This window comes from Piliocolobus tephrosceles, chromosome 21 (genome assembly GCF_002776525.5).
Source record: "Piliocolobus tephrosceles isolate RC106 chromosome 21, ASM277652v3, whole genome shotgun sequence".
NCBI classification, from domain to species: Eukaryota; Metazoa; Chordata; class Mammalia; order Primates; family Cercopithecidae; genus Piliocolobus; species Piliocolobus tephrosceles.
In genome coordinates this window covers 49013127-49034409 of record NC_045454.1, presented here as the reverse complement: position 1 = coordinate 49034409, position 21283 = coordinate 49013127, and the positions used below count along the sequence as shown (strand labels likewise).

The 21283-nt window shown below is 54.6% G+C and overlaps 3 protein-coding genes across 4 annotated transcripts in view; 2 read left to right on the top strand and 1 right to left on the bottom strand.

Moving 5' to 3' along the window:
• Positions 1-5604, top strand: part of TJP3 (tight junction protein 3) — a 15075-nt gene extending 9471 nt beyond the window's left edge. Inside the window, exons 8-13 of the mRNA XM_026455504.2 lie at positions 1278-1348; positions 1728-1938; positions 2020-2120; positions 2883-3173; positions 4929-4975; positions 5373-5604. Coding sequence (XP_026311289.1) covers positions 1278-1348; positions 1728-1938; positions 2020-2120; positions 2883-3173; positions 4929-4975; positions 5373-5475 — 824 coding nt within the window. The 3' untranslated portion in view covers positions 5476-5604. The remainder of the gene's footprint in view (positions 1-1277; positions 1349-1727; positions 1939-2019; positions 2121-2882; positions 3174-4928; positions 4976-5372) is intronic.
• Positions 5605-5698: 94 nt separating this feature from the next.
• Positions 5699-16999, bottom strand: APBA3 (amyloid beta precursor protein binding family A member 3). Of its 2 annotated transcripts, none has more exons than XM_023183628.2 (11): positions 16904-16999; positions 14955-15567; positions 14827-14866; positions 9009-9154; positions 8833-8919; positions 8577-8738; positions 7628-7798; positions 7317-7529; positions 6252-6371; positions 6010-6150; positions 5699-5918 (listed from the first exon to the last, which is right to left on the bottom strand). In XM_023183628.2, the coding sequence occupies exons 2-11, from the start codon at positions 15528-15530 to the stop codon at positions 5847-5849; spliced, it is 1728 nt and encodes a 575-aa protein (XP_023039396.1). In that variant the 5' UTR covers positions 15531-15567; positions 16904-16999; the 3' UTR covers positions 5699-5846. The 2 variants fall into 2 exon arrangements, with proteins under 2 accessions (XP_023039396.1, XP_023039397.1); XM_023183629.2 differs by having other exon boundaries at positions 16805-16962.
• A 140-nt stretch (positions 17000-17139) lies between these two features.
• The window catches only part of MRPL54 (mitochondrial ribosomal protein L54), a 5725-nt gene continuing 1581 nt past the window's right edge, over positions 17140-21283 (top strand). The window contains exons 1-3 of the mRNA XM_023183632.3: positions 17140-17323; positions 17658-18063; positions 20073-20238. Coding sequence (XP_023039400.1) covers positions 17946-18063; positions 20073-20238 — 284 coding nt within the window. The 5' untranslated portion in view covers positions 17140-17323; positions 17658-17945. The remainder of the gene's footprint in view (positions 17324-17657; positions 18064-20072; positions 20239-21283) is intronic.

The window sequence follows — 21283 nt, the reverse complement described above, 5'->3', positions numbered from 1 at the left end:
CTGGACAACACGGAGAAATCCCGTCTCTATTAAAAACACAAAAAATTAGCTGGATATGGTGGCACATGCCTGTAATCCCAGCTACTCAGGAAGCGGAGGCAGGAGAATCGCTTGAACCCGGGAGGCGGAGGGTGCAGTGAGCAGAGATTGCGCCATTGCACTCCAGCCTGGATGACAGAGGAAGACTCTGTCTCAAAGTAAAACACAAAAAATAGTTAAGATTGCAAATTTTGGCTGGGTGTAGTGGCTCACATTTAACTCAGCAATTTGGGAGGCCAAGGTATGAGGATGACTTGAGCCTAGGAGTTTGAGACCACCTGGGCAACATAGCAAAATCACGTTTCTATAAAAGAAAAAAGATTGTTTTAATTAAAAAAAGATGCAAATTTTACATCTTTTTTTTTGTGTGTGGTTTTTTTTTTTTTTTTTTTTGAGTCAGAGTCTTGCTCTGTTGCCCAGGCTGGAGTGCAGTGGCAGGATCTTGGCTTACTGCAACCTCCGCTCCTAGGTTCAAGTGATCCCCCTGCCTCAGCCCCCCAGTAGCTGGGATTACAGGCACGTGCCACCATGCCTGGCTAATTTTTGTATTTTTAGTAGAGACGGGGTTTTGCAGTTTGGCCAGGCTGGTCTCGAACTTTTTACCTCAGGTGATCCACCCGCCTTGGTCTCCCAAAGTGGTGGGATTACAGGCTTGAGCCACTGTACCCAGCCAATTTTACGTCTTTAACCAAAAACAAAAAGGGGGGATGAGGTCATGTCTCCCTCCTTGAACCCCTCCATGCCAGGCTGAGTCTCCTTCCTGAAATTTTGCACAATCCAGGAGGGCTTCCTGGAGGAAGCAGTGCTCCTCTCAGATCCTAGAAGACAGATAGGGGCAAGAGTGGAGCTTCCTGTGGGGTTGTAGCCTGAGCAGAGCCCTGGAGTTGGGACTGAGTTTAGGAGAGCCAGGGGTTGCAGCTCAGGCTCAGCATCTGGCCTCTGACTCTGCGACCCTGAGCAAGTAGCCTTTTGTCTCTGAGCCTCAGTTTCCCCACCTGCCACATGGGCCAGTACCAGCCACCCACTCCTCGGGAGGTGGTGAGGGCTTGAGGTCAGGAGGGGATGTGAGTGCAGTGCCTGGCACTTGGCCAACAGGAGTTGCTGCTGCCGTTAGAATTTCTCTCCAGGGCTATGGGGAGCCATGGTGGCTTCTTGAGCAGGGGAGGGGCAGGGAGGCGTGAATTTGAGGGGCCGGGGGCTGCCCTCCTGAAGCTGTTGGTCCTGTCTCCCCTCCGCAGAGACTATGTCCAGGACGGACAGCCCCTCCAAGATCATCAAACTGGACACTGTGCGGCTGATTGCAGAAAAAGTAAGCCGGGTCCTGCTATGGGTCCCATTTCATGGATGGGGCAAACCGAGGCCTGGGCGTCCAACTGAATGTTCTGACCTGTGCTCAGCCCACACCCCACAAGTGCAGTCTCCCATGGAGCCCCTTTCGGAGGCTTAGAGACAAGGGCTTCCCGGAGTCAAACAGCACTCAGCCCTGGGCACAGGCGGAGAGACTCAAGTTGGGGCTTTGATGCCCAAGATGCTATGGCCTGGGCTATTACCACCCCCATCCCCAACATGCTAGCCTGTGGATGTGAGAGGCTGGGGTCCACTCTGACCTCAGACTCCTCATCTTTCCATCTTTCTCTGTTTACCCTGCTGCAATCCCCCTCTCCCCAACCTCCGCGGGCCTGGCCCAGGACAAGCACGCGCTCCTGGATGTGACCCCCTCCGCCATCGAGCGCCTCAACTACGTGCAGTACTACCCCATTGTGGTCTTCTTCATCCCCGAGAGCCGGCCGGCCCTCAAGACACTGCGCCAGTGGCTGGCGCCTGCCTCCCGCCGCAGCACCCGCCGCCTCTACGCACAAGCCCAGAAGCTGCGGAAACACAGCAGCCACCTCTTCACAGGTAGGGGGGCTGGGCGTCCCAGGGTAGGCGGGTGGGCCCCAGCCTGAGTCTCCCGCGCATACTAATGTCTCCTCCCTGCAGCCACCATCCCTCTGAATGGCACAAGTGACACCTGGTACCAGGAGCTCAAGGCCATCATTCAAGAGCAGCAGACGCGGCCCATCTGGACAGCCGAAGATCAGGTACTGCCGTGGTGAGGGTGGGTCGGGGACAGGGGGGCCCCACAGACCCTGTGCAGGCCCAGCTGGGGTTTGCGGCCTCTGTCGGGAGTTAGGTTTTGGTTAGGGGTCAGGATTGTGGCCAGAGTCAAGATGGGACCTGAGACAAGGGTGTTGGACTGGAACTTGGATGAGATGAGATTAGAGGAGCTATTTTTTGTTGTTGTTGTTTGATTTGAGATGGAGTCTCATTATGTCACCCAGGCTGGAGTGCAGTGGTGTGGTCTCGGCTTGCTGCAACCTCTGCCTCCTGGGTTCAAGTGATTCTTCTGCCTCAGCCTCCCAAGTAGCTGGACTACAGATGAGCACCACCACGCCCAGCTAATTTTTGTATTTTCAGCAGAGACGAGGGTTCACCATGTTGGCCAGGCTGGTCTCGAACTCCTGACCTCAGGTGATCCACCCACCTCAGCCTCCCAAAGTGCTGGGATGACAGGCCTGAATGACCGCGCCCGGCCTGGAGGAGCTGTTTTGAGAGAGAGAGGAGTCTTCTCTTGGTGCTGGAGTCAAGGTTTAGGGCTCAGTTTGGATTTGGGGGCTGAGCCTCTCAGGTGAAGGCTCAATGGATACAATTAATCCTGGAGTCAACAGTGAAGCCTCCACTGAGGCTAGAGGCTCCAGGATCCTCGTCTCGATTTGGGACTGGAGTTTGAAGGTGGGGGGTGTCGTGGGTGGCGGCCGGGGTCCTGGCCGAGGCCAGCCGCAGCATCCACACCCACCCCACAGCTGGAAGGCTCCTTGGAGGACAACCTAGACCTCCCTCACCGCGGCCTGGCCGACAGCTCCGCTGACCTCAGCTGCGACAGCCGTGTTAACAGCGACTACGAGGAGACGGACGGCGAGGGCGGCGCGTACACAGACGGCGAGGGCTACACGGACGGCGAGGGGGGTCCCTACACAGATGTGGATGATGAGCCCCCGGCTCCAGCCCTGGCCCGGTCCTCGGAGCCCGTGCAGGCAGATGAGCCTCAGAGCCCGAGGGATCGTGGGAGAATCTCGGCTTATCAGGGGGCCCAGGTGCGTGGGACATGGGGGGCAGTCCTGGGAAAGGTCTCTGGCGGGGACGCTGGCACAGAGACACACACCGGGGAGCCTGTTTCCTACCAGGACGCCAACAAACAGCTTCCCTGGTCAGATCGGTTTCTGGGACTCAGACCTGGGGTAGCTGAGAGCCACGTGGCACTGAGCAACTTGCAGCAATTTTTTTTTTGAGACGGAGTTTCGCTTTTGTTGCCCAGGCTGGAGTGCGATGGCGCCAACTCAGCTCGCCGCAACCTCCGCCTCCCGGGTTCAAGCGATTCTCCTGCCTTGGCCTGAGTAGCTGGGATTATAGGCACGCACCACCATGCCTGGCTAATTTTGTATTTTTAGTAGAGACGGGGTTTCTCCATGTTGGTCAGATTGGTCTCAAACTCCCAACCTCAGGTGATCTGCCCGCCTCGGCCCCTCAGAGTGCTGGTATTACAGGCATGAACCACTGCACCCGGCCTAATTTTTTTTTTTTTTTTTGAGTTAGAGTCTCGCTCTGTCGCCCAGGCTGGAGTGCAGTGGCATGATCTCGGATCTTGGCTCACGGCAGCCTCAGCCTCCTGTGTTCAAGCAATTCTCCTGCCTCAGACTCCCAGGTAGCTGGGATTACAGGCGAGCGCCACCATGCCCAGCTATTTTTTTTTTAAGGTATTCTTAATAGAGACAGGGTTTCACCACGTTGGCCAGGCTGGTCTCCAATTCCTGACCTCAGGTGATGCACCTGAGCCTCTCAGAGTGTTGGGATTACAGGCGGGAGCCACCGCACCTGGCCACAGCCAACATTTTAACCTCTCTCTGCACCTGTTTCCTCATCTAGGCCACAGGGTGGATGGTATCAGACTTGGTGGCACAGGGCAGTGGCGAGCACTCAATGTACTCAGCCCAAGTCTTGGCACATAGTAGTTGCGTGTTTTTTTGAACTTGACCTAACTTACCTAATTTATATATTTTATTTTTTCAATTTTAGAGATAGAGTCTTGCCCTGCTGCCCAGGCTGGAGTGCAGTGGTGCCATCATAGTTCATTGCAGCCTCCAATTCCTGAGCTAAAGGGATCCTCTCACCTCAGCCTCCCGAGTAGCTGGGACCACAGGCATGCACCATCACCCATGCCCAGCTAATTTTTTTCACTTTTTGCAGAGATGTGGTCTTGCTATGTTGCCCAGGCTGGTCTCTAACTCCTGGGCTCAAGTGATGATCCTGCCTTGGCATCCCAAAGTGCTAGGATTACAGGCATGAACCACAGCACCCTGCTGTAGTTGGGTGTTTAACAGTAACAAATGTGTATGTAGCTCTTAGTGTATATGCCTCAGCATCTTCTTCCACACCCTCTCTGGGTCAATGTAAAAATCTATGAATCGATGACATCTCTGATTAGAATGATTTTCCTAGAGTTGTGCAGTACCCAACCTGTTCAACTGTCCATGGCGGCCTGCATATGGAGCAGCCACTATACTAAGTCCTTTACATACATGAACTCATGGCAGTGGCCCTATGAGGACCTGCACAGATGAGAAACCCAATTCCCATTTTGCTGACAGGTTAGGAGGTCTCAGCTAAGGCCTTCCCCTATCCCAGCCTGTTTTCTCATTTATATTTGGGGATGACCTGCAGACTTGTCATGGGGTTAGCAATTGGGCAGGATGTTCCCGGCCGTCATGGGGAATGGGATGGAGGTGGTTATTGATCGTGACTTACCATGCTCTGGCGGGAATTTTGAAGCTCCTCTCTCCCTCTCCTCCAAGGTGGACAGCCGCCATCCCCAGGGTCAGTGGCGACAGGACAGCATGCGGTAAGAATCCCATATTCCAGATTGGGGACCCCTCAACCCTTCCCTTGGGACTCAGACTCTGGGGTTAATAGAGATCTATATCCAAGCTATGCCTTCATGGTGCCCCTAGCCTAGTTGGGAAGACAGAGCCTGCCAAAGCCTCTCTAAGCCCCATATAATCAGGGCCAAGGGAGGAGGAATTCCTGGGAGAGCTAGGAAGGCTTCTTGAAGGGCAGGACATTGAAGCTGGGGCTTTGAGGGATGCATAGGAGTTTGTTAACAAGGCCTTCCCTATGAATGTCCAGATGTGCTTATCTCTGCCCACCCCCACTGTGCCTAGCACAGTCAGCCTCAGTTTACAGTGGGAAAGCTCACACGCTCCCCACCCACAGCATCTATTCTATTTCCTGATCCCCAGAACCTATGAACAGGAAGCCCTGAAGAAAAAGTTTACACGAGTCCGCGATGCGGAGTCCTCTGATGAAGAAGGCTACGACTGGGGTCCGGCCACTGACCTGTGACCTCTCCCAGGCTGCCAGCTAGTCCGTCCTCCTTCTCCCTCCCTGGGACTGGGACTCAGTTTCCCATACAGAACCCGCAACCCCGCCTCCCTCTGCCTGGTCTTTAATAAACAGAGTATTTTCACAGCACCGGCTTCTAGTGGCTTCTGGGAAGGACATGGTGGTGAGAGGGCCAAGCCCCAGGCTCACCTTCCTCGGTCTTGTAGACTCTGATCCGAGACTCTGCCGCTTGCATAAGCTTTTACTGTTTTTATATTAGGGAATCATACAGGACCAAGACCCGCTGGGGTCCTGGCCAGCCAAGGCAGGCCCAGGAGGGGGCTCCGGGGCCATGGAGGCGAAGGCACAGTGGCAGGCGAGGGACATGGTGGTCACAGGTACACGGGCTGCTCCTGGCCTGTAAGGAGGCGGTATGTGGCGGCTGGCATCGTCTTGATATGTACCTGGGGAGTGGAGGCGGAATGGGGTTCAGGGCAGGCCTGGGCTTGTGGGGGACATGGGGACGCCCCTGGCCACCCCCCACCACCTGCACACCTCGCCGTAGGCCTCGGTGAGCAGCTCGATGATGCGGGCGTGTGGCGTGGCCACCACGCTCTGCCCATTGATCTCAATGATACGGTGGCCCACGCGTATGCCCCCGCGCTCGGCGATGCCGCCGCGGAGAAGGCTGCAGATCTGGGGGAGGAAAGGGGGGATGGGAAAGAGGTGGGGGCTGCTCAGGGGCCGTGCTCAGGGCCGCCCCACTCCCCACCGTGGGCCAGGGGCCGGGGCCTCACGATGCCGTCCTCCACGCAGAAGCCCAGCTGCTCGCGAGTGTGGGGCCGGTGGATGATGGCGGTGGTGACGGGCGGGCAGTGGACGATGCTGAGTGTCACCGACGTCTGCGACTTCGTCTCCTGCAGGGCGGGAGCCCTTGGCCTCACTCAGCTGCCGGACAGCCTGGCAGGCTGTAGCCCCCTCTGGGCCTCAGTTTACCCTCTCAAACCAGAGACCTGGAGTCCAGGGGCTCAATTCTGGAAGACCCCTCAGATGTGGTGGAGAACAGACTCGGGCCCGGTGGGCTTGGGGTCGAAGCTGTGTGACCCGAGCCATATTGCTTCCTTATGGCCGAAAGCCAAGCCGACAGCCGGGCACTCCAGGCAGGCTGCAAGCATCTGTAAGAGGCTGCACGGACTGTGGCCTCATCCCTCTGACGGGGGCACGTCCCTCCCTATCTCTGGGCGTCAGTTTCCCCATCTGAACAACAAACGTTAAGACTCAAAAACATGGCCAGGCGCAGTGGCTCACGCCTGTAATCCCAGCACTGTGGGAGGCCAAGGCAGGTGGGTCACTTAAGGGCAGGAGTTCAAGACCAGCCTGGCCAACATAGTGAGACCCCATCTCTACAAAAAGTAAAACAATTAGCTTGACTTGGTGGTGCACACCTGTGGTCCCAGCTACTTGGGAGGCTGAGGCAGGAGAATTGCTTGAGCCCAGGAGGTCAAGGCTGCAGTGAGCCACAGGTGCACCACTGCACCCCAGCCTGGGCAAGAGAGTAAGACCTTGTCTCAAACAAACAAACCCCCCTAGAAATCAGCAGTCTCCTGTTAGAGAGCCGCCCCGCCCTGGCGCTGGGACACCCGCATTTCCATCCTGGCTCTGGTTCTAGGGAGGTGCCCTGGACAAGCGGCCTCCCTTCTCCAGGCCTCAGTTTCCCCAAGGGCACATGAATGGGCAGGACTTAAAAGTTAGACTTTGTCCCTCCCGGCTGGCCTGGAGAGACCTGGCCAGGGAAGAGACCTGTCTGGGACTCAGTTCCCCTTTCTGGGAGTGTGGGGGCCCCGCCACCCCAGGCAACTCACGCGGACGGCGGCCTGGCACGCAGCCAGAGGCAGCCCCACCAGGCTGGTCCCATTGATGGCGGTTAGGCGGTCTCCGATGCTGAGGGCTCCTGAGCGCTCAGCGGGCCCGCCCTGCAGCAGGTTGGCGATGACGGCTGTGGGCAGCAGGGAGCCCCAGCCCGACTCCACCAGGGCCACGCCCAGGCCCTCCCCTCGCCGCTTCTCGAGGAGCACCTGGGACAGAGAGGGGTCGCGGAGGCTGCTTGGCAGGGCCTGGTGCAGGTGCACAGGTGGGCAGGGGCCAAGCGGGGGCTGCCCAGCGCCTCACTCACCTCCCGGCAATTGTCGCTATTGGAGAAGTGGTCCAGGTCCCCATTGTGGAGGTGGCCGGTGCCTGGGCTCGGCTGCATGCCCACCTGGCTGGGGTCGATACCGCTTTCCTGCAGGAACTGGCTGTAGGCGGCGGCGAAGGCCTGGCCGATGGCCTGGGCGATGAGCTGGGCCTGCGGGGAGGAGCGGCACGTCCCTGGGGGGTCCCACCCACCTCCTCCAGGTCCCCGAAGTCCCCAGGGTCCTCAGAGCTGAGCCCTCCTGTCCCCACCTGGGGTGAGAGTCCCAGGACACAGCCGCCTGCCCTGGGGCTTTGGGGGAGGTGGAGAGACAGCCGGATCTTGGGGAATCTACAGGGAGAAGGAAGGGTAGGGGCAGCCCTGGGCTGGGGCGACGATGAGGGAGGCAGCTCCCTGAGGATGGGCTGTGGGAAAAGCTACCAGAGACCCAGCCAGGGGGCCTGGAGCCTGATGGGTGGCAGGGACAGCCCAGGAGTGAGCGAGGTTTCAGGGAGACGGCTGAGAGTCTTGGAGGCTTATGGGAGGCTGGGCGCGGGAGCTCACGCCAGTAATCCCAGCACTTTGGGAGGCCGAGGTGGGTGGATCACTTGAGCCCAGGAGTCTGAGACTCTATGTTCACCTGGGCAACAGAGCGAGACTGTGTCTCTATAAAAAAATCCAAAACTTAGCCAGGCATGGTGACACCCTGTGGTCCCAGCTACTAGGGGGGCTGAAGTGGGAGGATCGCTTGAACCTGGTGGGGGGCAGAGGCTGCAGTGAACTACGATCGTGCCACTGCACTCCGGCCTGGGTGACAGGGAGACCCTGTCCCAAAAAAAGAATTAAAAAAATAAGCTTATGGGAGGGAGGCTAAACGCATGGCCCAGCAAGGCGGGTAACAGTTGCCGTGAGGAGGGCCTCAGGAGGGTGGCCCCGCGCCCTGGCTGCTCACGTCCTCCGCGTGGAACACGTGGCAGAGCATCTTGTACAGGCGACGGCCGTGGTCCTGGGGGGCCGGCCTCCGCGCCAGCCGCCGCCGCGCCATCAGCACCAGCACGCAGCCGATGTCGGCTATGTAGGAGATGGTATGCAGGGCATGGTCCATCATGGCCTCCTGCGGGTGGGAGAGGCAGCCTGGTTGGGCCGGGGGGCCTTGCCAGGCTCGATCACCCCACCTACATCCCTGGGGCCAGGTCCCTGCCCTGTACCTGGGAGTCCGCTGTCAAGACCTTGATCCTTTTGGTGGAGACGAAGAGGTCCACCTCCGTCATGGGCTGGGTCTCCCCGTCGGGGGCCTGTGGGGGGCGGCGTGGGAGGTGGAGGCCCCCACAGACCCAACCCGCAGCCCACCCGCCTGCCCACCTGCCCCCGGCCGCCCCCTCACCTTGACGCGGTCCATGGCCTCCCGGGCCTGGGCCATGCGTGTGCTGGTGGGCGGGTTCCGTTCTGATACCAGCTGGGTGGAACCCAGGTACCTGGCCCCAAATATGACACCATCCAGGAGGTCTTCATGGTCACAGGGACCGGGCACTGAGGGCGACAGCGGAGAGGGTCGGCCCTCAGGGGCCCACTCCCACGGGCTCTGCCCCAGGGCTGTGCTCTCTGAGATGGTCGGGAGACACGGTGTTCTAGCTGGTGGCTTAGCACTCTCCAGCCAGGAAGCACAGCCCACTGTTCTAGAACCATCCAAGCAGCCTGGCCCTCACAGGTCTAGAACCTTCTGTCCATCCCGCAAGGACTCGCAGGCGGGAAAGCCAGTGAGTCCAGGCCATGGCTGGATTCAAAGCCAGATCTAGCACCCACAGATACCTTCACCCCGTGTCCCCAGAATTCCAGGATCGGGCCAGAACCAGATAGTCCCACTCCCACATTTTTTGAGAGTCTCACTGTCGCCCAGACTGGAGCTCAGTGGTGTGATCTCGGCTCACTGCAACCTCTGCCTCCCAAGTTCAAATGATTCTCCTGCCTCAGCCTCATGAGTAACTGGGATTACAGGGGCCTGCCACCATGCCTGGCTAATTTTTGCCTTTTTAGTAGAGACGAGGTTTCGCCATGTTGGCCAGGCTGGTCTCAAACTCCTGACCTCAAGTGATCCACCCGCCTTGGCCTCCTAAAGTGCTGGGATGACAGGCGTGAGCCGCCGCGCCCCACCCCCCACTCCTATTGCTAAACCTCCACAACATTCTAGAACCACAGCGGACCTCTGCTTCTTGATTCTGGAATTCCCTCAATCAATCTAGAACTGGCCAGCATTGCCCACTGTTCTAGAACTGTCTCCAGTCAGCCCAGGATAGCAGTCAGCTCTGTGCCTGGGTTGTAGAACTGCCCAGAATAGAGAGAGAACTGGCTGCCTGTCTAAAAAATTCCCATACTGTCCAGAACCCCAGTTGGTTCTGACCCTTGATTCCAGAATTCTCTGACAGGTCTCATAACAATTCTGTCAGGAGTTCTAGAAACTTATTATCCCTCTAGAATCAGACTTCGTGATTCCTGAACATCTTAATCACAACGGCATCAGGTAGCTCTCCCTGTGGTTCTAGAATCTCCTTCAGTAGTTCACACCTTGGCTATACCAGTGATTCTAAGAATTACCTGACTAGTCGAGGAACAAACAATTCTGTTCCAGGAGAATTCCAGAACAGTTCTAGAATACTCCCAACCCAGCCCAGAACTACATAAAGCTTTACTCCTGGCTGGGTGCGGTAGCTCATGCCTGTCATGCCAGCACTTTGGGAGGCTGAGACGGGTGGATCACCTGAGGTCAGGAGTTCGAGACCAGCCTGGTCAACATGACAAAACCTTGTCTCTACTAAAAATACAAAAATCAGCTGGACGTGGTGGTGCATGCCTGTAATCCCAGCTACTCGAAAGCTGAGGCGGGAGAATCACTTGAACCCCGGAGGTGGAGGTTGCAGTGAGCCGAGAGAGATCGTGCCACTGCACACCAGCCTGGGCCACAGGGCAAGATTCCGTCTCCAGAAACAAAAAGGGGGAAAAAAGAAGCTTGAATCCCATGGTTCTAGAATTCCCTGAGCTACCTAAAGCCAGACAGCTCTGCCAGTGGCTCTAGAATATTCTAAGTAGTAACTACTGCTGTTTGGTTTAGAACCACAGACGTAGGGCCCAGTTCTGGACACCCCTCAGTGAAATTCATCCTACACCACAGTCGGTTCTGCCCACTGTCGTGATTTCATGATCTAAGCATTCTGGAATAAGAGCTCCACTCTAGGGTTCTACAGATGCACCATTCAGTGTGTAGCACCAGGCACATGTATCTGTCACAGACTTGAAATGTGGCTCGTCTGAATAGAGACGTAAATAGAAAATATACACTAGATATTGAAGACTAGCCTGCAGAAAAGTAATTTAAGGCCAGGTGTGGTGGTTCACGCCTGTAATCCCAACACTTTGGGAGGCCAAGGTGGGCGGATCACCTGAGGTCAGGAGTTTGAGACCAGCCTGGCCAACATGGTGAAACCCTGTCTCTACTAAAAATACCAAAATTAGCCAGGCATGGTGGCAGGTGCCTATAATCCCAGCTACTTGGGAGGCTGAGGAAAGAGAATCACTTAAACCTGGGAGGCAGAGGTTGCAGTGAGCTGAGATTGTGCCACTGCACTCCAGCCTGGGCAACAGGGTGAGACCGTGTCTCAAAAAAATAAAAAGGTAATTAAAAAATATGGATTATATGTGGAAATAATATTTTAAATGTTAGCTTAATTAAAATGTTATTAAAGTTAATTTCTTAGCCAGATATAGTGGCATACGCGTATAGTCTCAGCTACTCAGGAGGCTGAGGCGAGAGAATCGCTTGAACCTGGGAGACGGAGGCTGCGGTGAGCTGAGATTGAGCCACTGCACTCCAGCCTGAGTGACACAGCGAGACTCCGTCTCAATTTAAAAAAAAAGTTATTTCACCTGTTTTTAATTTTTTAATGTGGATAATTATAAAATTTTAAATCATATATGGCTCACATTATATTTCTATTATACTTCCATCTAGAACTTTCTGATTACACTATAATTGGACAGCTCTGCCCAGGGTTCTAGAACACCAGATAACGATTCCCTCCATGGTTCTAGAATTTTCCAGTCTTGAGTAGAAGCAGATGGTTCTGTTCACCAATTCTGAGCATATTCTCATCAGCCCAGACTCCTTGAACCTAGAAACACAGACAAAACGCCAAGCCCTGGAACTCCCAAGGCGTCGCAGCACTGCTCATGATTCTAGAACCTTCTTAGAGCTATAGGTTTAAACCAGTTCTTCTCTCTACAACCACAGAACTGCTTTTTTTTTTTTTTTTTTTGAGACACGGTCTCCCTGTGTCACCCAGACTGGAGTGCAGAGACACAATCTTGGCTCACTGCAGCCTCAAGTGATCATCCCATCTCAGCCTCCCAAGTAGCTGGGATTACAGACCCATGCTATGCGTCCGGCTAATTTTTGCGGGGGGGCGGGGGGGGGATTTTATTTTTGTAGAGACAGGGTTTTGCTGTGTTGCCCAGGCTGGTCTTCAATTCCTGGGCTCAAGCAATCCTCCCACATCAGCCTCCCAAATAGCTGGGATTACAGACCCATGTCACGTGCCCAGCTAATTTTGGGGGGGATTTTATTTTTGTAGAGACAGGGTGTTGCTGTGTTGCCCAGGCTGGTCTCAAACTCCTGGGCTCAATCGATCCTCCCATTCTGGCCTCCCAAAGTGTTGGGATTACAGATGTGAGCCACTCTTCCTGGCCAGAATTTACTATCTGACCTATACTCTTAGGAAAGTCTAGAACACAGGCTGGGCGCGGTGGCTCACACCTGTAATCCCAGCATTTTGGGAAGCCGAGGCAGGTGGATCACAAGGTCAGGAGTTTGAGACCAGACTGACCGAGATGGTGAAACCCCATCTCTACTAAAAATACAAAAATTAGCCGGGCGTGGTGGCGGACACCTGTAATCTCAGCTACTCAGGAGGCTGAAGTAGGAGAACCACTTGAACCCGGGCGGCAGAGGCTGCAGTGAGCTGAGAGTGCATCACTGAAAAAAAAGTCTAGAACATTCCAGAGGGCCAGAAATTGTTCTTCCCATGCTTTTAGGGCAGCCATTGGCAAACATTTTCTGTAAAGGGCCTAAGAGTAAATATTTTCAGCCCTGTAGGTCACAAGGTCTCTGCTACAGTTACTCAGCTCTACCATTCTAACAGCAGAGCAGCCATGGACAACACATGAATGACCAAGCGTGATGTGTACCAGTAAAACTTCATTTATATACACTTAAATTTGTTACTATTATTATTTTTTTTTGAGACGGAGTCTCACGCTATTGCCCAGGCTGTAGTGCAATGGCACAATCTCGGCTCACTGCAGCCTCTGTCTCCCAGGTTCATGCGATTCTCCTGCCTCAGCCTCCTGAGTAGCTGGGATTATAGGTGCGCACCACCACGCCTGGCTAATTTTTGCATTTTTAGTAGAGACGGGGTTTCACCAATGTTGGCCAGGCTGGTCTCAAACTCCTGACCTCGTGATCCGCCTGCCTCGACCTCCAAAATGCTGGGATTATAGGCATGAGCCACCATCCCCGGCTTATGCACACTAAAATTTGAATTGCGTTTTTTAATTTTTGAGATAAGGGCTCGCTCTGTTGCTTTGGCTGCGTAGTGCATTGGCATGATCTCAGCTCACCACAGTCTCAACTCCCTGGGGTCAAGAACTTCTTTCACCTCAGCCTCCTGAGTAGCTGGGACTACAGGCATGCACTGCCACGCCTAGCTAATTTTAAACATTTTTTGTAGAGATGGGGTCTTGTTATGTTGCCCCAGCTGGTCTCCAACTCCTGGGCTTAAGCAATCCTCCCGCCTCAGCCTCCCAAAGAGCCGGGATTACAGGTGTGAGACACTATATCCAGCCTAGTATATCATTTTCACATGAAGAAATAATATTCTTCGGCCAGGTGCAGTGGCTCACGCTTGTAATCCCAGCACTTTGGGAGGCCAAGGCGGCCGAATCACTTGAGGTCCAGAGTTTGAGACCAGCCTGGCCCACACAATGAAACCCCATCTCTACTAAAAACACACAAATTAGCAGGGCGTGGTGGCAGGCGCCTGTAATCCCAGCTACTCGGGAGGCTGAGGCAGAAAAATTGCTTGAACCCAGGAGGCGGAGGTTGCAGTGAGCCAGGATCGCACTACTGCACTCCAGCCTGGGCGACAGACTCTGACTCAAAAAAAAAAAAAGAAATAGTATTCTTCTTTCAATTAAAAATGCAAAGGCCACCCAGGCACGGTGGCTCACGCCTGTAATCCCAGCGCTCTGGGAGGCCGAGGCAGGCAGATCGCTTGAGCTCAGGGGTTTGAAAACAGCTTGGGCAACATGGTGAAACCCCATCTCGACCCAAATAAGTAAAAATAAAATTAGCTGGGCATGGTGGCATGCACCTGTAGTCTCAGCTATTTGGGAAACTGCAGTGGGAGGATCACTTGAACCTGGGAGATGGAGGTTGCAGTGAGCTGAGATCAAGCCACTGCACTCCAGCCTGGAAAACAGAAGTCATCAAAAAAAAAAAAAAGGAAAGGAAAACACACACAAAAACCATCTTTTTTTTGTTTTGTTTTGTTTTTTTTGAGACGGAGTCTCACTCTGTCGCCCGGGCTGGAGTGCAGTGGCGCGATCTCGGCTCACTGCAAGCTCCGCCTCCTGGGTTCACACCATTCTCCTGCCTCAGCCTCCCAAGTACCTGGGACTACAGGCGCCCGCCACCAAGCCCAGCTAATTTTTGTATTTTTAGTAGAGATGGGGTTTCACCGTGATAGCCAGGATGGTCTTGATCTCCTGACCTCGTGATCCGCCCGTCCCGGCCTCCCAAAGTGCTGGGATTACAGACGTGAGCCACCGCGCCCGGCCTACAGAAACCATCTTTAACTAAAGACCTATGTGAGCAGGCAGTGAGCTGGGTCTGGCCCGACGATGATGATTTGCCAAGCCCGGCTCTAAAAGCGAGTGCTGCCAATGGCCAAAGCTGCCCCACAGCCCCCTTCTCACTCTACCCCGTTCTCAAGACTGGCTCTCCTCTCCCTGGCCAGCCGGGATCTGCTCGAAACCACCCTCAGAGCCTCCTGAGAACCTCATCCTTACTGGCAAACTGTTGCCAGACTTTCGGAACCTGATTCTGGCTGTCTAGGGGCCTTAGTGCCTGAGGCTAGGGTGGGCGGGACACTCACCCTCCTGGGGGACAGGGTAGGAAGCCAGGGTCTCGGGGCTCTGGAAGAAGACAGAGGAGGGGCAGGACTGAGTCCCCCTGCTTGGTTCCAGGCAGTCCAGGACACCTGGAGGGTGGGGCGGGCACTACCTGGGCACCAGCGCGTGGCTCTTCAGGTGCAACTAGAGGCACCGTCTCCAGCCAGGGTTCCGGGGAACTGCTTGAGCTCCTGCTGCCCCCCTGCTCAGCAGAGGCCCCCTCCACCCATTCTGGGGAGTCAGAATCCTCATCTGGGTCCTCAGGGGGCTGCAACAGTCGGGGGGCAGGCTCTAGAGGCTCTTCAGGACCAGGCTGGGAAGGCGAGCATTCCTCGCAGTGCAAGAGGCTCAGCAGGTCATCCCGGCCAGCTTCGGCAGACAGGAGCCCGTGGGCATCGGCGATCTCCTGGGAGGCCAGGCCGTGGCCTGTGGCAATGTGTAGGGGACAGGGGGTTCCATCTGGGGAGGGGCCCACCAGATCACCCGGCAGAGCTTCAAACTGCTGCACCAGCTCCTGAATGCTTGACTCATCAAGTTCCATCCGATTCAGGCTGCTGGGGCCTCCTGGCACAGGGTCCCACTGGCTGTGCGGGGTGAGGTCCTCAGAGGGCACAAGAGTGTCCCTGGGCTCCTCCAAGTCCATGGCTGGAAGCCCCGAAGGGGATCGGGAAATTGTGGGGAAATCCATGCCTGGACTCCAGGCTTAGGCTGGCATCTTCAAGCAGCTGAAAGAGAGAGAGTCAGCGCTGAGGTTTCACCCAGGTACAGTGGTTCATGCCTGTAATCCCAGCACTTTGGGAGGCCAAGAAGGGCTGACTGAACCCAGGAGTTCAAGATCAGCCTGGGCAACAGAGCAAGACTCTATCTCTACAAAAAATACAAAAAATTAAGGCTGGGCACAGTGGCTCATGCCTGTAATTCCAGCACTTTGAGAGGCCAAGGCGGACGGATTACAAGGAGTTCGAGACCAGCCTGACCAACATGGTGAAATTCCGTCTCTACTAAAAATACAAAAAATTAACCAGGTGTGGTGGCGGGCGCCTGTAATCCCAGCTACTAAAGAGGCTGAGGCAGGAGAATCGCTTGAACCCGGGAGGTGAAGGTTGCAGTGAGCTGAGATCGCGCCATTGCACTCTAGGCTGGGCGACAGAGTAAGATTCTGTCTCCAAAAAAAAAAAAAAAAAAAAAATTAGCTAGGGGTGGTGGTGTAAGCCCGTAGTCCCAGCTACTTGGGAGGCTGAGGTGGGAGGATCACTTGAGCCAGGGGAGGCAGAGGCTGCAGTGAGCCTTGATTGTGCCACCGCACTCCAGCCTGGGCGACAGAGTGAGACCCTGTCTTTAAAAAAAAAAAAACACACACACATAAAACCTGAGGTTTCCTGGGTGCCTATCCGGTGCTAGGCTCTAGCAGGTACTGTTCACACAGAGCACATAATTTAATCCTCGACAACCCTTACAAGGAAGTTAGGATTCCCATTTTACAGATGAAGAAACTGAGGCGCAGAATGGGGAGGTGTGAGGCAGTGGCTTCCCGAGCCCCTGTATGTGTCATCCCAGACCTCTCCCAACTAATGACGTCTGTTCACTCCGGCCCTGGTTCTTCCAAGTCCTCCTCCCTCGAGACGCGGAACTCAGGCTGGAGATCCAGACCTCACACCCTGACTCTACAGACTCGTCAGAAGCAGGTCCCCAAGACCCCAGACCCAAGACCTCAGTCCCATGACCTCAACCCCCAATATCTCCATCCAGAACTTTACACCCAGGACCCTGGACTTAATACCAGAGACCCAAGACGCCATAAAGCAGACCCGAGTCTCCAAATCTCCAATGTTACCCCAAGATCGACTCCAGACTGAGACCCCGACTTCGGGACCCACCCCCAAGCCCAGACTCCGGTCCGCCCTCAGACCGAAGACCTCAAGCGCTGACTCAGACCCCACTCTGCACCTCGAGGACACTCACTTCCCAAATCGAGGCCGCCTCAGCCCCGCGCGGCCTCCAGGACCCCGCGCCCCCAGTACGACCCCGACATAGCCCAGACCGCGCCCCCAGAAGGCGCACCTCTGAGACTCCGGGTCCCGGCGCTGGCTCCTCCATCCGCACAGCGTCCTGGCCCACTGAGCATGCGCGGTCTCGCGAGGCCTGGTGGGAAATGTAGTTCTCCCAGCCAGCCTCGCCACGAGGGGGCGCTGGGACTCCTGCAGGTGTTGGAGCCGGGGTTCGAATCCCAGGCTTCCCTGCCTGCAGACAGCCCGCGGTGGCCCCAGGACCTGTTTCTTCTCCTGCAAAATAGGGTTAATAATCACTGCCTGGCTCCGGGGGCCGTGTTCATTATTCCAAAGGATGGCAGATGGGGAGAAGGGGGTTGGGAAATATTAAAGAAGTGTGAGAGATGGTTTCCTTGGGACCTTGAGGTACCGGAAGCGGCATGGGAACCCTGTTGAAGACGGACTTCCGGTTTGGCTCACAGTAGGGAGACAGGTTGGTGCACCCTGGATTTGCGGTCGGCCTGGGAACTTTACCTCCCTGAGTCTCAGTTTCCTCACTAATAAACTGGGGGAAAAAAATAGTACCTACCTCCTAATTGTAAGGATTAAATTAGATCGAGTGGGTTAAGGATTTAGCAGTAGGGCTGGAAAAGAATATATAAAATACATATTATTAATTTGTATATTATATATAATATATACTATGTTATATATATTATATATATAATAATGTTAAAAATATGATGTTATAAAAATTAACAGTGATTAGACTCCAGGCTTACTGGGGTATATTAGACTCATTGTTAATCTTTTTTTTAACTTTAAAGCTTTGAATAATTACTCATTGGATGGAATCGGGAACACATAAAGTGTGATATTTTTAGTAAATGTTACGTAATTGAAGAAGGGCAAGAAGAAGTCAATGAAATAGCCCTTGAACGCCTCCTTCTACAGTAACTGCGTATGTCTACAAGTCTAAAGAAATCACCATAGAGTATGAGAACTTGGGAGACTACGTTTCCCAGACACCTCCACGGGGTCTACAACTACCGAGCACCCCTTGGAACACTGACGTCTTCCGGAAACGTGCACGTGCAAGCTGCCCGCAATACGTAATGGCGACCAGACGCCTTTTAGGGGCTACCCGGACGTGGGCCAGCTGGGGGACCCGGGAGCTCCTAGACCCCGCCTCTCCTAGAAGGCTCCTGGTCCGGGATTATGCTAAGAAACCAGGTGAGCTGGGTTAACAGGAACCAAATGGGGACGGTGGGTACACTGAGGAATTGGCAGTGCGCAGGCGCTGGTTGGAGAGGCGGTGGTAGAACTAATGCGCAAACGCAGAGAGGCGGATGCCAGGCTGTAGGCGCAGGCGCAGTTTGAGGGACCCAGCGCCGCTTGGAGCTCGGGCGTCTGGCTTGGAGATGACCTTAGCGATTGGACGCAGGGCGCAGGCGCCAGCTGGGCAGCGGCCTGGGAGGAGGGTGTGGGTTACGTGGAGCCCACGCGTTTCACTGCGCAGGAGCGGGTTGGAAGGGATTTGCCGGGAGTCTAGGGAGGTCATGAACTTGGGTTCCAGTCCTGTTTCTCTGCCTGCCTCCAAATCGCAGGGTGACCTTGGCCAAGCCGTTACCAAAAAGTCAAAGAAACTATGGAGCCTATTTTTAAGTCTTAGCCACTTCAGCAAGAACAAAACAAGGTTATTAAGGTTTAGCTGGATACAGCCTTGCGTGATCTCGTTTGTTGAAAGGAGAAAATTGGCAAATGTTCGGCCTTAAAGACAGACACATAGCAGATCAAATATAACTTGAATGACTTGGTCATACCAAGCATCGGTGTTACTTAATGCTATGTCTAAATCCCACTTAAAGTGATTTTGAGGCCAGGCGTGGTGGCTCACATCTTTATTCCCAGCACTTTGGGAGGCCAAGGAGGGATGATCGATCGCTTGAACCCAGGAGTACGAGACCAGCCTGGGCAACGTAGCAGGACCCTGTTTGTATAAAAAATAAAAAAGTGCGTGGCACGGTAGCTCATGCCTGTAATCCCAGCACTTTGGGAGGCCGAGGTGGGTACATCACTTGAGGTCAGGAGTTCAAGACCAGCCTGGCCAACATGGTGAAACCCCGTCTCTACTAAAAGTACAAAAAATTAGCCGGACGTGCTGGCTCGTGCCTGTAATCCCAGCTACTCGGGAGGCTGAGACAGGAGAATCGCTTAAACCCGGAAGGCGGAGGTTGCAGTGAACTGAGATCACGCCACTGCACTCCAGCCTGGGCAACACAGTGACACTCCGTCTCAAAAATAAATAAATTTAAAAAAATAAAAATAAGTGGGGCATGGTGGCTCACACCTGTGATCTCAGCTACTGGGGAGGCTGAGGCAGGAGGATTGCTTGAGCCTGGGAGTTTGAGGCTGCAGTGAGCCATGATTGTGCCCCTGTGCTGCAACCTGGGCTGTCTTTATTTTTTAATTTTTTTAGATTTTTTTATTTTTTTGAGATGGAGTCTTGCTCTGTTGCCCAGGCTGGAGTGCAGTGATGCGATCTCGGCTCATTGCAACCTCCGCCTCCCAGGTTCAAGCGATTGTCCTACCTCAGCCTCCCGAGTAGCTGGGATCACAGGCGTGCGCCACTATGCCCAGCTAATTTTTGTGTGTGTGTGTGTTTTTAGTAGAGATGGGGTTTCACCATGTTGGCCAGGCTGATCTTAAACTCACCTGACCTCAGGTGATCTCCCCACCTCGGCCTCCCATAGTGCTGAGATTACAGGCATGAGCCACTATGCCCGGCCAAGAGCGTGTCTTTAAAAAAAAGTTTTGAGTGGCCAAACGTGGTGGCTCACGCCTGTAATCCCAGCACTTTGGGAGGCCGAGGCGGGCGAATCACGAGGTCGGGAGATCGAGACCATCTTGGCTAACACAGTGAAACCTTGTCTCTACTAAAAATACAGAAAAATTAGCCAGGCGTGGTGGTGGGCGTCTGTAGTCCCAGCTACTCGGGAGGCTGAGGCAGGAGAATGGCGTGAACCTGGGAGGCGGAGCTTGCAGTGAGCCAAGATCACGCCACTGCACTCCAGCCTAGACAACAGAGTGAGACTCCATCTCAAAAAAAAAAAAAAAAAATTTTTTAGTGTAGCAGAGTCCAGCGAGGGGCTGAGGCCACTTGAGACAGGGGCTTCTGTGAGGGAAGTTTGGCTTCCAGGGTAGGGGCTGGGCTGAAATGACTCTCCCTCTCCTCCCCCCAGTGATGAAGGGGGGCAAAACCGGAAAAGGTGCAGTGGCCAGTGAGGCCCTCAAGGACCCCGATGTGTGCACAGATCCTGTCCGGCTCACCACATACGCCATGGGCGTCAACATCTACAAGGAAGGGCAGGATGTACCCCTGAAACCGGATGCTGAGTACCCTGAATGGTGAGTGGACCAGGCTGTGTCATCCTGCACTGACTATTCCTTCCTCCGCCCCAGGAGGACGAGTTCCAGGAGAGGCAGATCCCCACTGCAGCTGGGGCCTAACAGTCCTATCTACCCATCCTGGCTTCAGGGCAGGGGCTTCAGGGCAGGGGGCTTCAGGGCTCTGCATCTCGGTGGTCTCATCTGTAACGGGGTGATGGGACCCATCCCTCCCTCCAAGGGCTGTGAGGAATTCATGAAATTAGAACGCCTGTCAAGTACCTAAAACGATGCTCTTTCTTCTTAAGCAAATACTTAAAAAGGTTTTTTTTTCAGGCTGGGGTCAGTGGCTCACGCCCGTAATCCCAGCACTTTGGGAGGCCGAGGTGGTTGGATCACTTGAGGTCAGGAGTTCGAGACCAGCCTGACCAACACGGTGAAACCCCGTCTCTACTAAAAGGATAAAACTGGCCGGGCGCGGTGGCTCACGCCTGTAATCCCAGCACTCTGGGAGGCCGAGGCGGGCAGATCACCAGGTCGGGAGATCGAGACCATCCTGGCTAACACAGTGAAACCCTGTCTCTACTAAAAAAAGTACAAAAAGTTAGCCGGGCATGGTGGTGGGCGCCTGTAATCCCAGCTACTCGGGAGACTGAGGCAGGAGAACGGCATGAACCTGGGAGGCAGAACTTACCATGAGCCTAGATCGCACCACTGCACTCCAGCGTGGGCAACAGAGCTAAACTCTGTCTCAAAATATATATATATATTTTTTTACATATTATATATATATATAAATTAGCCGGGTGTGGTGGCTCATGCCTGTAGTCCCAGTTACTTGGGAGGCTGAGGCACGAGAATTGCTTGAGCCTGGGAGGCGGACGTTGCAGTGAGCTAAGGTCACACCACTGCACTCCAGCCTGGGCAACAGAGTGAGATTTGGTCTCAAAAAAAAAAAACATTTTTTTCTTTGAGATGGAGTCTCACTCTGTCACCCAGTCTGGAATGTAGTCACGCGATCTCGGCTCACTGCAAACTCTGCCTCCTGGGTTCAGACGATTCTCCT